This window comes from Leptidea sinapis, chromosome 39 (genome assembly GCF_905404315.1).
Source record: "Leptidea sinapis chromosome 39, ilLepSina1.1, whole genome shotgun sequence".
NCBI classification, from domain to species: domain Eukaryota; kingdom Metazoa; phylum Arthropoda; class Insecta; order Lepidoptera; family Pieridae; genus Leptidea; species Leptidea sinapis.
Window position 1 is genome coordinate 241,871 of NC_066303.1, and position 17,606 is coordinate 259,476.

Here is a 17,606-nt window from a genome sequence, read left to right on the forward strand (position 1 = left end):
CACTTTATAACAATAATAATATAATATATTTATAAATAAAAAAGCGGCCAAGTGCGAGTCGGACTCGCCCATGAAGGGTTCCGTAGCAGCAAGTAACATAATATAAAAGTTATATAGAAAGAAATTTTATATTATTTAAATGGAAAAGGCAAAAAATCGTTGCTCAAAATACAGTACAAATGAGCTCTCATCATTTATACGTACGAGTATTATTAAAACTACTTACTAGATCGATAGAAAATGTATAAGAGCTATATGTCATTTGAACCCCACTGATTCCTGTAAACCATATTTTGATAAATTAAAAATACTTACTTGCCCGTGCTTGTATATATATGAAGTGCTAGTATTCATTAGAACAAATGATCAGCTATTAAGATACTCTGATAGTAAACGCAGAATGAATAAAATATGTTTCACGCAGCATACAACGGTCCCTTTTTGGTAATAGTATATTTAATATGGCTCCTCAACTGTACAATAAACTACCAGCATCATTAGCGGACCAAAACTTAAATATTAACTCTATTAAAAATAAAATTATGGAATTTTTAATGACGAAGAAATATCATTCAGTTAAAGAGTAATACCCGGATGACCGAGCCTTGCTCAGATTTTTAAGAATGTAGAAAACTTGAACAAAATATAAACTAATTGGATATCTGGATTTGAACCGGGGTCTTTTGCTTTCCAGATCACCCAATGTCCCATGTTTGCTAGCTGTTTCTCATTAAAACACGGATAAAATTACATTTTTTTATGTTGAAATCTAAGCTAGATCGATTTCTCGCCCCCGAAATACCCTGTATACAAATTTTGTGAAAATCGTTGGTGGCGTTTCCGAAATTCAGATTATATGACATGAATCCATAGTCATTAGAATAAGTTAATGTAGATATTCAAAGTTGACATTTTTAATAAACAATTTGTCTTTTCACATTTTAATATAAATAATATTATAATGGATAGTAGACCGTACACTTTTATGAATAATGTTGTTTTTATATTGTATGTATTCACTGTTTTTTTTTATGGAAAAGGAGGACAAACGAGCGTACGGATCACCTGGTGTTAACTGATCACCGCTGCCCACATTCTCTTGCAACACCAGAGGAATCACAAGAGCGTTGCCGGTCCTTAAGGAAGGTGTACGCGCTTTTTTTGAAGGTACCCATGTCGTATCGTCCCGGAAACACCGCACAAGGAAGCTCATTCCACAGCGTTGTAGTGTAGCGTCTCTACGCAACGCCAAGTGATCCAGCCGTTCGCAGAGCACTGGGTCCCCGACAATTCGAGCTGCTCTGCGTTGCACGCGGTCAAATGGATCGAGCTGATACTGGGGTGCGCCAGACCAGTTATGACAGCAATACTCCATGTGTGGCCGGACCTGCGCTTTGTAGAGCGCAAGAATGCGGGCCGGCTTGAAGTATTGCCGTGCTCTATTTATGACGCCCAGCTTCTTCGAAGCCAATTTGGCTTTGCCCTCCAGATGGCCACGAAACTGGCAATCGCTCGAGATTTCGAGACCCAGTATTCCGATACTAGGCGAGGCTTCAAGGGAAGTGTTGTCGAAGAGCGGTGATACGACAAATGGATTTTTTTTAGTGGTAAACGCGCAAACTTGAGTCTTCTGGGGGTTAAATTGGACAAGGTTCAATTTACCCCATTCCGCGACCTTCTCGAGAGAGGACTCGATAGAAGACACAAGTTTCTCCCGGCACTGGTCGACGATTTCCCGAGAGAGGCCTGCATGGCCCGTGTATACGGCATCACCAGTGCTGCCGTCTGCATAGCAATGTATGTTGGAGGTGACCAACATATCATTGATATGCAGAAGAAACAGCGTAGGAGATAGCACACAGCCTTGGGGCACTCCAGCATTCACGGGCTTCGGGTTCGAGGAATATCCGTTGATAACGACCTGTATGCTGCGCCCAGTGAGGAAGCTGGAGGTCCACTTGCACAAGCTCTCGGGAAGCCCAAATGATGGAAGTTTTGAGAGGAGCGTCTTGTGCCATACACGACCAAAGGCCTTCGCTATATCCAGGCTAACTGCCAGGCCTTCCCCCTTGCTTTCAATAGCCGCCGCCCATCTATGTGTTAGGTATACCAGAAGATCTCCTGCCGACCGACCATGGCGAAAGCCATACTGTCGGTCGTTGATCAACTGGTGACCTTCTAGATATACCAAAAGCTGGCAGCTGATTATGCTCTCCATGATTTTGGAGAGCAGGGAGGTAATAGCAATAGGCCTGTAGTTTGCCAGATCTGACTTGTAGTGCAAAAAGCGGCGGGTCGCTGGTGGTCTGCGACGTTGGCATCGGATAGGCACTACTCTCCTGACCAGGCAATGGTCGGACGTTCCGAGAGGGGCGTCGACAAACACCTGATAACCATCGGGTTGTGTAGTCAGCAGAAGATAAGTACGGCATGTGGCTATCCACATCCGGGAGCCGCGTTGGCAACTCAACCAATTGGGACAGACCATACGCCAATGCAAAATTATGCACAGATCAGCGGAGGGAATCTGTGTAAGCACGTTGTCAATTGCCGCTTGAACGCAGCCCATGAGTTGATCGGTTTCTGCGTATAGATGCGAACGCGGTGCTCTAAATTAACCCGCAGCCAGAGAGTAGACAGGTCCCTACCCTCAAAATTGCCGAGACGGCGACAGCAGATATCCTTCCTAACGTACACACATACCCCGGCATGAGGCAAAAAATTGTGCTCAATTTTGTACCCGGGGTACATTAAATATGACTTATCGCTAGGTCGAGATATCTGCGTGCAAAAGTCCACGTTGAGTGTGGAGCGGGGTGCCGTGGTGTTACTGCCTCGTTTGTCCTCGGTCATGCGCGGTTCTGTGCCCTCCCCAGAATACGAAGGGCAGCCCGAGTGAGAGTGCTCGGGCAGGGATTCTCCGGCTCTGGTAGAGCCGGTACCCTCCTGGGGTAATTTCTTTTTCAAGACCGCTCTCATATTTTGTTGGGAGGAGGGGGGGGGGGAAGGGATGGCCTACGGTCCTCGACACTAACCTATTCGAAACATAGCGGCATTAGGCCGCTACTTCACGCCGGTATTCTGTGCGAGTGTGGTAATTAACCCGGACGAGTCTGGCCCGATTATGCTGATGTCATAAGACGGCAGCGTGAGTCATTATTATTATTTATGTTTGTTTATTCGTATGTTAAGTCTGCCGTACCCTTTATACTTTCTATAGCTACTTTTAAAAGTTGCTTGTCAATTTATTTATTAACAGATGCCGTTCATCGACATAGCATTTGCAGCAGAAATCAGCCGGTACGAGGACGCAGAGTTTGAGGATGTGGCTCGAAGGAACTGTGGGGAGGATCCGGAGACCAGACACAAGGACATACAACACCTGCGGGAGATGATCAAAGGTAAGAACAACTTGTGAATGTGTATTAATTCCTTATGTGTCGGACACAAAACTATGAGCTGTTGTTATGGGACACAGTAGATCGATTTTACCATTTACCACCACTTCGGAAGAGTAGAGCTTTAATAAGAAGAAGTGACAAGCTATTAATTGCCTTTCTTTTAAATACTTATTTATGGCATTTTACAAAATATTAGACAGCCTAACTGGAGTTGGTTAAAAAATGAATCTAACAAAGATCAAAAGAGCTATGAGTAGACATAGCGGGTACATTACAAACTGTAAATATTTTAGTTAAATATAAGTACAAGCGTAAACCCATTCGGGTTTTAACGTGTACTGCAATCGTCGAGCATTAATAACAATTATGAAAAAAGTAAAATTTTCTTCACACACACACACACACACACACACACACACACACACACACACACACACACACACACACACACACACACACGCCTGTTTCCTGTCGGGGTAGTCAGAGACAACAGAACGCCACACGCTTCTATCCTTACAAACCCACGCGCTTCCTCTACATTAATTACTCTTTTATTACCTGCTGGCCGGTTCTGGGTGCTTTCTCACCTTTCCTTTTTTAAAACGTCTCTCCCGAGGTCTCCCACGCCTAATTTGCCCACACACTCTTGCCTTTTATATTTAATAAGTCATTCTCTGTTCACTCATTCACTCCCCATGTCCTTGTCACAACATCTTTCAGACCACAGCTCACTCGTATTACCACATTCGTGATTCTATCAATCATTCTGACCCCACACGTACTACATAAAATTACGTCAATAAATATTTATTATTATAATATAACAAACGTGTTATATTATTAATAAATAATTATGTGTACCAACAGTTGAACTCAAAATTACCAACAAAAACAGAGCTCGCGATGAAAGGATCAACTAGTACTAGTCCATCCCAGCAGCGCTCGTTCACGAGCCACGCGTGAACCAGCTATCGCCTGCCGCGGCATATCACATGAGTAGTGAACAGTGAGTGTGTCATTACAGAGCGAGGCGAGTGTAACCCCAGACGACTGGACGACGCCTACCTGCTGCGCTTCCTCAGGTGTCGGAGGTTCATCCCGGCGCTGGCACACAAATTGGTAAACACTCCGGACTCAATTGACTTTCAATGCCGAAAAATTAGACCCTCACAAGATAGACCGCCGATCTGGTCTTGATCTGGATCTTGCCGGAGTACGTTGGATGAGGGCAGCGCAGGACCGATCGTCATTGAGACCTTTGGGGGAGGCCTTTCTCCTTGGGGATGGCCGAAATATTACTCTACTTAAAATTGTTTTCTCTAAAGTCATACAGGGAGCATTAAAAAAATTAAATATAATCATGTTTATATGATTCAAATCACATGTTATAACTATAAAATCGTAATTGACCTCAGTCTATTCAGATTAAGCCTAAACGTTCTGTTAATATTAATTCAAATAACATAATTTTTGTTTCCCAAAAACAGAATAGGAAATTACAATGGGTGGTTGTATTAATTTTTACGGTCTTCAATTACCTTGAATACAACTCGTACGTCCTGCTCACCGGCCCCTCGGCCTCGCCCTATGTACTTCTCGTAATATCTCTTTTGTACTTCTTTCTTCTATGGACAAGTTTTATTGATTTTAAGAGTAGTCTTTTTAGTAGGAACCATTAATCGAACCTGTGAGCCGAATTAGCTATTTTTTTTTAGGAGGAGAAACGAGCGTACGGGTTACCTGGTGTTAAGCGATCACCGCCGCCCAAATTCTCTTGCAACACCAGAGGAATCCCAGGCGCGTTGCCGGCCTTTAAAGAAGTTGTACGGGATTTTTTATCGTACAGGAAATACTGCACAAGGAAGCTCATTCCACAGCTTAGTGGTACGTGGAAGAAAGCTCCTTGAACATCGCACTGTGGAGGACCGCCAAACATCCAGATGGTGGGTATGATATCCTAACTTGTGGCGCATCGTGCGAAGGTGAAATTGGCGGCGGGAGGAATCAGGTGAAACAGCTCTTCGAAACATTCCCCGTGAAGACACACAATGAAGCAACGTCTGTATGTAACGCCAGGGGATCGAACCGTTCACAGAACTAAACGCCTTTGAATCGTCACTATGAATATTTCTTTAAAATTACTGAATCTACCAAATGTTCGTATAAAGTTGAGCTCGTAAGAAGAAAATCCACGGCCACCCTTTTCAATCAAATTGAGTATTTTACAATGCCTGTAATATACATAACAAATTAGTTAGTAAGGTGATGCGTCCAATTATATATGAGTCATGTTTTATTTATTTATTTATTCTTAATGATACATCAACAGTACACACATATAACAACTACATAACACTATCTAGGAAATGACATTACTGATGCGAATACCAATAACAGATGTATGTAACATTCACATTTACTGCTGTGACAAATATTAACGAACTATTAAACGAATTACTAATATAATATAAAATAAAATTTAATAACCATTTAAAGTTGATTATAGAAATTAAGTTACATAAGTTCAATCATTAGATATAAAAAAGATAAGAAATAAATACCGAGTGGTTTTTATTTATTGTTATGTTTCCGAAGATTACGTTTAAATTCCTTGTTTGTTGTTTGAATAATATATATTATTTCATAAAAATAATAAAGAATAAATTGTATAAATATATGTATATTATCGTAATTGGATGCAGCAACCTTTAGAGCTTCAATTTATTGTTTGTGTAAGGATACTTCGTGAACATGATGGTCGTGATTACTGTCACAATTAGTAATCGCATCCAACTAATACAATAATATTTTATTAAGTATAACAGGTCGACTTGGCACCACAAACAGTACCAGTTCACGAGTTGACGCATGGACCAGCCATCTTTTCCCTCGCACAAATTGACCGCAATTCGCGGAGCGAAATGGTATGTGGTCAAATTCATTTAAACAATACGCACTTTTAAATTATCGTAAAATCAAATTACATATTAATTAATTTAAATTACACTTGTAACTCATTTTTGTTCTACAAACCTCAACAATACTGTATATTGTTATATCTGGTGTAGTTCCCACACGCTTAGTTAAGCCAATGACCGGTGCAGACCTTGAAAGCCTTTCTAAATCGAGCTCCTATAACATTGACCCAGCTGCTATATACAATAACGATTATTATTGCAATATGACCAATATAGCTCAGGCGTCTAATAAAAATTAAATATGAGTTTTTTATGGAAGAGAAGATCAAATGAGGGTAAGGTGGTAAGAGATTTGTAATTCAATACCAAATTCTTGGGTAATTGTGGGAATAGTTAAGGCTATATTGTATATGCTACACCATAAATCCTTAATATTCATCTATGTAACAGAACATTAACAATACCTACCTACTCAGGTTCCCGAACTATTTTAGTATCTAGCTTACTATAATAATACTATTGAAGCTAACACATCTATATATATTCCACGGTATCGTTTGTGTGTACATACAATATGTTACAAATTGATGCCGTAAGAATAAAACTTTAAAGAAACAAAAATTATAAAATTATTGAAGAAAACCATTTTATTTTTATAAAAATTATAATAATCAGTGAGTGTTCAATGTTAACATTAAACTTAATAAAAAAGGTTTTAATACAAGTATATAATGAAAACAATTAAAAACAATATGACTTACCGACAATCCACCTTAAAATTGCAAAAATAGAAACATTGACAACAAAATATAGAAAAACCAAAAGCTTATAAATAGCTAGACCTCTTTATAACGAACATTCATTATACAAAAAAAAATATTGAAGTAGGCGTTATCTAATGTTTTGTAGTTATCTTGAGTGTTAATTGCGCCAATATTTGTCTTCAAACAATTCGGCGTGTTTCGCCTATACACGTATATTATATTTAATTAACACTCAAGACATTAGGATATTCATTATAAATTAATTATCATTAATATGAATATAATATATAATTAAGAATCACACACATACAATACCTATTTTTTTTATTCCCATAAATATAAAACACGTGTGTAAATGATACATAAATATTGTTATAATAACTTCGAATCGAAAACTCTTGAAAACAGAAACCAATGTTGTTATTCATGCCGGTGTACGAGCGTAGCGTAAAAACCAGCTTAATGTTGTTTATTTTTATATGTTGGTGTGGGCACTGGGCATTGGGTAGGCACGGAACCTAATAATTAACATAAGTAAGTTTTCCCAAACGCACTTATTAGAGTATAAGTTCATTACGCAGGAGAAACCGCCGGCAGAGCTTGTTACAAATAAGATCTTTCAACTTTATAAAATAATGTTTTATCTAGTTACATACTAATTAAAATTTAAAATGTATTGTGATTACTTCCACGGAACATTAAAAACTATTCTTTCAATTCGCGTCAACCGTGTTTATCAAATACGCAAACGTCACTATGTTACTGTCAGTGGTCAGTCATATTAGTATTATTATTATGAGGTTTTATAATAAGTGACGTTAAACGTTGAACTTTACTGTACACGTCACGATTGTATGCCTAATTGACTACATAATATTTTGAAACACAAAACTACTGCACCGGTTTTCATGTTATTTTCATCAATGAATAGCATGGTTGTCGGGAAGGTTGTATTTGTTAACTTTTTGTGTACATTAACGATATTTGTTGGAGGTGTAGGAAAAAAATAAGCCAGTCTATCTATTATTGGCAACAAACATTATCAATTTTAATGCTTTAAAAATTGAAAATTAGGTACAAAGCGGTAATGTTAAAGCTGTTAACACAAATACGATATTAATGTTTATCATTTTATTACTACATAATATTATAAAATCATTCAAATTACGATTTTATTTCTGTTTTAACTCATTAAATTTTATTACACGTTTCCGATGGCTTTAGACTATATTATTCCCGAATACTTAAATAATTTTATTTTCTAGTGACACAACAACATGAACAAGTAATAATGAAGTCACTCGGTTACTTTTCTTTCTGTATCATCACGTTTCTCCCTTGTACAGATGGTGCGATACGAAGACTTCCGTCGCCAGAACGCGTTCTTATACGAGTGCAGCGCGTTCGGCCTGGAGAGTGTCAGACACGTGTACGCAGGCACGTTGCCCGACAACCCTCTCAACGGTCGCATCACCCTTATGAGGTTCGGTGAGTCCCTACTATTAGCCCAGAACTCCCACTGCTGATTTTGTCTAAAATCAACAAAACCAACTGTGGTCTTTCAAACCTTAAAGTGTCACTCACAGGACGTGGGACGGGGTGGAGATCACCCTAGATCACTTCGTGTGTAGGCAAATCATTATTATTATTATTATTATTCTCTTTATTACAATTTAATCTTATTTTCTACATTTATATATATAACATATTTATAAAAAACAATATTACAAACATAAATATAAAAAATAGAGTCCCGCCGGCGTTAGTTCATGACAATTCCGCCGGTGGTTAGGGCGACAGACTGAGGAACTTCTGCACGATGCGTGCCGTTCCCAAAACAGCTGCTTTCTGTAACTGACCCTTTATCCAGTTATTAAGTGAGAGCCTCTTGAGATGATGGTCGAGGCTCTTTGCTATAAGACCGTTAACGGAAACGACTATTGGGACAATTATTGTTGAATCAACATCCCACATGTCAGTAACCTCGTGTGCTAAGTCTAGGTACTTCGACAATTTGTCTATTTCAGCTTTCACAATGTTATCATTACACGGAACGGTGATGTCAACAATAAATGCCAGACGATCTAACCGATCTACCAACACAATATCAGGCTTATATGTCTGATAGACTCACCACGATGATAGCACGCCCGACGTATGTCTACTGTGCCATCCTTCATGATGTATTTCCGGTAGTTATTCGTCTTGATAACTTCATCAGCAATTGCACAGGCAAATCCTTCAGTTTCCCCAAAGAGGTCACCAAATCGTAGCCAGGTCACAGACGAAATCGTGTCTACATCAGGACCGTAGAGAGCCCGGTAAAACCGTCCATGAAGCTCTTTTCCCCTCTATACATTCAAGCGATCTTGAATACTGAGTATAACCGGTTTTCGCCAATTCTCTTTGGATAAAGAGAGCGGAGTAAGTCCATTGTCTACTGCCACAATTTCTCGATGCATTGCCCATTCTTTACGTAGGAAATATTCACTAAGATTATACAGCTCACGATTATGCAGGTTTTTGGCACTTAGAAACCCTCGGCCGCCACATTTCCGTGGGATGTATAATCTCATCAAAGATGAGCGTGGATGGTGCATCCGGTATGTCGTCAGTAGTTTACGGACCTTTCTATCTAGGGCGTCTAGCTCGGTCTGAGTCCACTTTAGTATGCCGAAAGTGTATATTAATAGGGGCATTACCCAGCTGTTAAAAGCACGTACCATGTTTCCACCAGACAGGAGACTTTTTAAAACTTTAGTAAGTCGGTTAAAGAAACGTACCGTCACCAGCTGTTTAATGTCCCTGTCTAAAAATCCGAGACATTCTGATATACCAAGGTATTTGTAGGTTTCAGTCGCACTAAGTGATTTGAGAAATAATGACTGTGAGAGTTGTATATGTTCGCTATTTACAACCCTGCCTCTGAGTACATGTATGGTCGCACATTTATCCACACCGAATTCCATTCCAATGTCATGACTAAATGTTTGCGTGACATTTAATAATTATATCAAGTCTTGTTTATTCCGTGCATATAACTTTAGATCATCCATATATAAGAGGTGAGAAATTGTTTCTCCTCGCTTACGAAACTGAAACCCCAACCTAGTATTCCTCAGTAGAACACCTAAGGGATTCAGAGCTAGACAAAACCACAAAGGACTTAGATTATCACCCTGATAGATACCCCGCTCAATCCTCATAGGTTCCGAAATGTTAAGATTCCCCGCCGCATCATGGAGACATAGAGCTGTGGTCCACTGCCTCATACATGAGCCAAAAAAGGTACATAGACCATTATCAACTTTGTACAGTTCAAGTACTCGTCTCAACCACGTATGAGGCACCGAATCATAGGCCTTCTTATAATCAATCCAAGCGGCAGAGAGGGTCCTCTTATTTCAACGAACCTGTTGGTTAACAGCCATGTCAGCCATTTTTACAAGGGCATCTGAGCTTTGATTCACTGCAGTTACGTAGGTACGTAGCTCTTACTAAGTTTGTTCTCAAAATAATTCGGGGCAGAGTGGACTGCGTATACTTATTACAACGTTTGTTGCGTTTCTTTGTACCGACCTCGTACGTACGCGCGCGGCGACACGCACTATTAGCGCAGCCACCTGCACGCACTCAAGCGCATAAGCACACGCCTGTAATACGAGCCTGTCTGTCTGTCTTCTAAACTCTGAACTTGAGGTAGCACCACAGTGTGATCTATTTGCCAGCTCGATGGAATGTTTGGTCAAAGAATGTAAGAAAAGATTTGAGAGTTTGATGCCTGTAAGCTCTATAAAATAAGATAACTAGTTTATAATTTTCATTGTTTGTTTTTTCTTTAGTATAATATCTTTGTAACGCTTTAGATTTAATCTGTAATGTTACATTGTATCTTTGATAAATAAATAAATAAATGTCAATGAGGAGGAGCTTCTTTGTACCACGGGACCCAACCTTATATCCATTTTGAGCAGGGTCTAAAATTTTATTTTCACAAAAATATTTATTTAATTTTGATGTCAATATGGATGTAAGGAGCTTATAGATTGTGGGTAAGCATGTTATTGGTCGAAAGTTTCTAGGTTCCATGGTACTACCCGATTTATGGAGCAGAAAGGTGATACCTGTACTCATAAAAGAAGGAAGGGATTCCGACTTAATGGCTTTCTGATATTGTTTAGCTAAGCACCCGTGTGAAGACCGCAACCATTTCAACCAAAAATGGGCCAGGGGGTTTCCAGTTGTGGGTTAAACTAATTGCGTTTGTGACACCAAGTGGGCTAATAACAACAGGCGCCATAGGTTGCAACTGTTCACACGAACGCTCAACGGTATTCATCCACTCATTGTCAGTGTGAGTGATGGGCACCGACCAAATATTTTTCCATAAAGAGTACATCTCATCCATATTTGGCAGGTGAACATCAGTACCACAGGGTGCGTTGTCTTCTCTCTATACCTTTCTTTGGTCACTTTGGAAGGTGCGATTCTGATGATATCTGTTTGCGCGTTTTTTATAGCGGCGGATCCGGTTCGCCCACGCAGAAACCTTCTGCTTTAGATAGTCAATTCGTTCCGTGACACAGGTACTATAATCTTTAGGTTTTATATTTGTTCCAGCAAAGGCTTGTGTCACAAAACGCATGACTCTTGGGCGGGTATTACCCGATCTAAAACAGATTAGTTTGCCTATCTTGGTTCTAGCAGCATTGATACGTTGTTCAATCCTGTTTTGCCAATGAGGTGTTTCACCAGCGACCCGTGACCCCCTATCAGAATCCGGGAACCTGATATGAGCAACTTGGCATGCTGCGATGGCTGCACAGTAAAGGATCGAATGTGTATCAGCAAGGTCTTGGCTCGATTGTAAATAAGTGTCCAGTATACGATCCAGAGCCACAACTAACGATATGTTACGTTTATGCGTGGGAAAACGGGGAAGTCGCGGTTTCCCAGAAGCTAGTATTTGTCTGAACTCGAGAATCGAATCTTCCAAAGCCCTCCTCAATTGCTCATTATCATGGTACTTACAGTTACAATCTGTAGGTGACATCAGATCAATTTGTGAGTTCACTTGATCGTTAGATGGTTGAGATTGATTGGTGGTAGGTGTAGAGACTGTCACCTTAGAGTGTAGTCGATCATGCGTAGCATCATCCAACACGTTGTTGCGTTTAATAAACCGCACTTGATCAGACAGTCGTTGTGTCGTAACGGTGACTCCTGGTTCAAGGATCTGAAACAGAGAAGGCATTCGGGAACGATACGCAGTGAGGTTTGTTTCCCTTTCTGTCGCCCCATAGTACGCTCGCATGACATTTTCGTTGATAATATTCGTTCATCTCATGCGGCGCGCTGCACCACCGACGGCGGGAGCCGGATGCAGGACAGGGCGTCCCACTGACCCAGGCGCGGCGCAGGTGCTCGGCGTGGCGCTGGAGGCAGCAGCTCGTCATCACTACTCGACGCATCGTTCTGGGGGGGGGGGGCGTACACCTCCTCAGACGACTCCTTATTATTATTATTATTACTACTCCTAACTCACAAATTGGTTCAGGCGAGCTCACGATTTTGAGCAAATCGCAGTGCTGTTGTAGTGGCAACAGGATTTTAGTGATTTTGTTTTTAATTTGTATGGAGATAATATGGCGAAGGAGAAGGAGCGATAAGCCTGGACGAAAACTATTGATCCTTACAAGGAGCTGACGTATGTATGGGACAAAAACGTGACGCCCTCACACGTTACCGATCGATTTGAAATAATAATGGATTTTATTTAAGAAGAACTTTCTCTCGATTATACATCGAATTATTTTTACCTTGTCAGATCACAGTCAGTACGGCCTAGCCTGCTTTACTTTGTCCTCCAAAAAATTTTCAAGTTTAAATTATTAAATAATTATTAAACATTTCTTCAGGCCGCTGGGAATCCGAGCTGGTGCCTATTGAGGACGTGGTGCGCTGCGCTCTGCTGATGGACGAGGTGGCAGCCATGCAGCCCCGGCTGCAGGTCCTGGGCATCACCATCGTGGTGGACCTGGAGGGACTGGGCGTGCGACACGTCCGGCATCTGACGCGGACCGTGGCCTCGCAGATCGTGGCGCTCATGGGGGTGAGCATACAATATATATGGTACAAACTATTGAGAAACGTTTATATTTTATTAAACGACTTCAAAAAAAGGAGGGGGTTCTCAATTCGTCGGTATTTTATTTTATGTTTGTTACCTCAAAACTTTCGACTGGGTGAACCGATTTTAATAATTCTTTTTTTATTTGAAAGCTATTGCTTCCCGAGAGATCTGACAGTGGAATCCATGAGAAAACCATAAAAGTCTTAAATTTTGTTATACATATATAGCAAAGTGGATGATAAATTTACGAAAACTATAGCGCGACTGTATCATGTTGATACTTTGAAACTATGTCAGAATATAATGTTTTCAGATTCCGTCGAGGTAAGAGACACGACGGTTCTGTTTCCGCACAGAATCCACATATAAAATATATTACAAATATTTGGGCCTAATATTTTATTTACAGACACGGTTCGACTGCCACTTTATTATAATGTATTTATTACATCATCACAGAGTATTACGTATTAAATATAATCATTATATTACCGATACTATCTAATGGTGTTGTCATAAAGGTGTTCCTTCAAAATAAACGGGTATTTTTTTTTTAAATATATTTATAAAAGTTCGTTGCAATCCAATCCAAGCCGCCTTTTAGAAAAATGTACGTGCTTTTTTGAAGGTACCCATGTCATAAAAGAAGGTAAACACGGCACGAGAAAGCTTATTCCACACCTATGTTGTGGAAGAAAGTTCCTCGAAAATCGCACGCACTCTGATGAACGACTCATATCCAGAAGGTGCGGATGATACCAAATTTGTGGCGTGTCGTGTGAAGGTGGAATTCGGCTGCAGGAATCAGGTCAAGCAACTCTTCGGAACACTCCCTGTGATAAATGCGTAATGAAGTCAATGTCAAATAAACTATACTAAGCGCTTTTGAATCGTACTATAAATACTTCTTATAAATTACTGAATCTACCATATTATGTTCGTATAAAGTTGAGCTCGTGAGAAGAACGCACAAGAAACTCAATGAAATAATTATAATGCTGTAAATAAATATATTTTTTATATTTCGCAGGTATCGTTCCCCATCAACATTCACGCGGTACACGTAGTGCGGTACAACTGGTTCCTCAGTACGTTCTTCAATCTTTTCCAGCAGTTCATCCCGGAGGCTGCCTGGAAGCGACTCCACTTCCACGGGTACGACATGGCGTCTCTCCACAAACACATCAAACCAGAACATCTCCCGCCAGAGTACGGCGGCAGCTGCCAGCACGTCATAAGTACCGAGGAGTGGATTCGCAAAATTAATAAGTACAAAGACGAGTTTATGGTGAAGGAGCTGAGAGCGCTCGGGTTTAAGGTTGAAGATTAATGTATCCTGTAGCTTATACTCTCCTGGTGTAAATGGCTACAATGTGATGTCACCGTCCATTACTGTTCGAGATCACAAAATGATTGACTTTATTTAATTTATAGTGTTATAATATATTGTGACTTATTATGACATTCAAAACTACTCAAGAAAACGTTAATTTAGAAATGTTGAGCTAAGTAAGTAAGTCATAAGTTTTATTCAAATCTGTACTAAATATTATGAAATACATATCAATATTGTTCAAAAAGTCTAGATTAATAAATTGCAAAAAAATGCTCAATTTTTTTGTGATATAGTACTATGTGCTGATGACACCTCTTTAATTTTTAAAACTGACAGGTGTAAACAAAGCTATAGCGATGTCAACAATGCGCTATCTCAAGTAATGAATTGGTTCAGCATAAATAATCTTGTACTTAATCCAAAGAAAACTAAATGCGTTAAATTTGCCTTGCCAAATGTGAAAGACTATGAAACAATCATAAATATTAACGACGAGCCCTTAGAAATTCTTGATAGTACTGTGATTCTAGGCGTAACAATTGATAAAAATTGCAATAGGGACCTCATATAACAGCTCTGTCAACAAGGCTTAGTTCAGCTGCTTACGCTGTTCATAAAATACGACAACTGACTGAGAAACCGACCGCACGTCTTGTGTATTATAGTTATTTCCATAGTTTCATGTCGTATGGTATCCTCATGTGGGGCAATGCGGCTGATATAAACAATATATTTGTGTTACAAAAAAGGGCAATCCGCTTAAGTTTTCAGTTGGGTTCCAAAGACTCTCTTAGACAGAAATTTAAAGAAATGTTTAAAAATTTAATGTACTCACAGTAACCTCATAATATATCTATTCAAATATTATGTTCGTATTTAAAAATATTAAAAAATTTGAAAAGGAAAGTGATGTACATAATGTAAATATAAGAAGTAAGCAAAAATTAGTTAATCCCTGTTTTAGATTAACAAAAGTGAACAACTCGTTTATATATTTCGGGGAACTGCATACGAATTTTTAATAAAATTCCTGATGACGTAACTTGCTTAACGCTAAATAGATTTAAATCTCATGTTAAAGGTAAACTAATTGACAAAGCTTATTATAAGGTAGTTGATTATATTAATGACAAGAATGCTTGGTCTTAAAAATATCATACCTATATTGCTCTCAAGTGCCCTTGATTAGTTTTTAATATATAAATTATATGTTTGACATTAATGAGTGTAGTCTGCATCGATATTGTATAAATTTTAATTTAATTTGTAATGAATGACATTCCTATATCTTATATATAAAATACTCGTGTCACAATGTTCGTTCCCGTACTCCTCCGAAACGGTTTGACCGATTCTCATGAAATTTTGTGAGCATATTGAGTAGGTCTGAGAATCGGCCAACATCTATTTTTCATACCACACGAAATTTTTTTAATTTTTTTGACATTTTTTTTTAAATTTGTTTGATTATGAGTCAGCATTAAAATATACATACAATTTCAACTTCATTTTCACCCACCTACGATCAACAGTTACTTTTGTATCGCGATTTTAATATCGGCAATACAACGTTTGCTGGGTCAGCTAGTTTTATATACATATTATTTGTATTTTTTTAATGATGACGTATAAATTATTATTGTAATTATTTGACGTGAAAAAGTGTATTTTGAAATACCTACTTTCAATAAACTGTTTTGATTTGATTTGATATGATGCAACATTATATAAATTAAAGTAAATTATTATATTAGGTATTATAACTTACTTACATACTTACCCACACCATTCTACTGACATCAAACACGACTCACTTTACTATTAAGCTCACGTTCTATCTGTGTCATTAACCGCGAACTAAACTAATTACAAGTTTACAACTATTTCTGTTTATCACCTTTTTCATTGTAGAATTACATGACATACAGTTTTAAACTTGGAGTAACTTTACACTGCGTTTATTAATAACACAGTATATATCCTTAATTCTACAAGTTGTTGAGGAGCCATTTGAACCTTGCAAATTGGAAACAAATAAACTAATATTGACTTGACGCTCAGCCGCGGTACATTGTGTCATAGAGCTTCTACAACCGTAAATATTTTGTCATTATTGAAGGACGCTGATTGTCATTTGTCACATCGACATTTTCAGAACGGAAGCGGTACAACTAATTGCTGCGGCGTAATTACGCATTAAAATAAAATACAAACCGCACACGATTTATACTGCCGTCATAAGAATGAGTGACATACTTATATATTCGGAACCAGAATCAGAAAAAGGCGCATCTACCGATATTTTTTATTTTTTCTATTTCAACTAGAAGTCCGTTAAACACACTGCGAAATAGGGCACATCTGTAGTATCATGGGAGGAAGGGCGTATTTACGGGGGGGGGGGGGGGGGGTCGAGTCTGGCCCAGCTCCTTTATTAATGTCGAGTCCTTTTATTTTCTGAGATATTTCAGCTTCACTGAAGCTCAGGGACATCAGAGAATGAACATAACCAATATCGACTAGACTAGAACTGCGAACGCGACGCTGACCACAAGTGTATATAGAAGAAAATTGATATGAAAATAGATTGGCAATATCCGCTGCTGTTTGTGCTGTAACATTATCCATTTTTATACAAGAGGGAAGTGTTGAATGGCCGCCTTTTTTATTTTTAACAAAACTCCAAAAACATTTTGGATTATTTGGAATGTTTGCTTCAATATTTCGCTTGTATTTAGTATAGCAATCATCATAAAGTTTATGACAACGCTTTCTAATCATGTGATACTCTAATTCATCTCTAGGATTCTTATATATTCGGAACCTCTTACGTAATTTTTCTTTTTCAGCAAGCAATTTTTTTAAGGAAGAGCTGAACCATACCGGATATTTAGATCTCGTGTTGGTTGTTTTAGGAACAAATTTGTTAATGGTATTGTTAATTATTTTATAGAACTCAGATACCATACTATTTACGTTATCATGGACGCATAGCCTTCGATTCCAATCAATAGTTTTCAGATCATTGATAATAGAAACATAGTCACCTTTATA

General features: G+C 38.8%; 1 protein-coding gene across 2 annotated transcripts in view; it reads left to right on the top strand.

Moving 5' to 3' along the window:
* Window positions 1–16,258, top strand: part of LOC126976087 (clavesin-1-like) — a 40,494-nt gene extending 24,236 nt beyond the window's left edge. Inside the window, exons 2-7 of one of the 2 annotated variants that reach the window (XM_050824273.1) lie at window positions 3,260–3,401; window positions 4,426–4,520; window positions 6,227–6,325; window positions 8,430–8,571; window positions 13,002–13,195; window positions 14,247–16,258. In XM_050824273.1, the coding sequence (XP_050680230.1) occupies window positions 3,260–3,401; window positions 4,426–4,520; window positions 6,227–6,325; window positions 8,430–8,571; window positions 13,002–13,195; window positions 14,247–14,546 (972 nt within the window). In that variant the 3' untranslated portion in view covers window positions 14,547–16,258. The remainder of the gene's footprint in view (window positions 1–3,259; window positions 3,402–4,425; window positions 4,521–6,226; window positions 6,326–8,429; window positions 8,572–13,001; window positions 13,196–14,246) is intronic. The other variant, XM_050824274.1, reaches the window with a different exon arrangement.
* The last annotated feature ends 1,348 nt before the right edge of the window (window positions 16,259–17,606 follow it).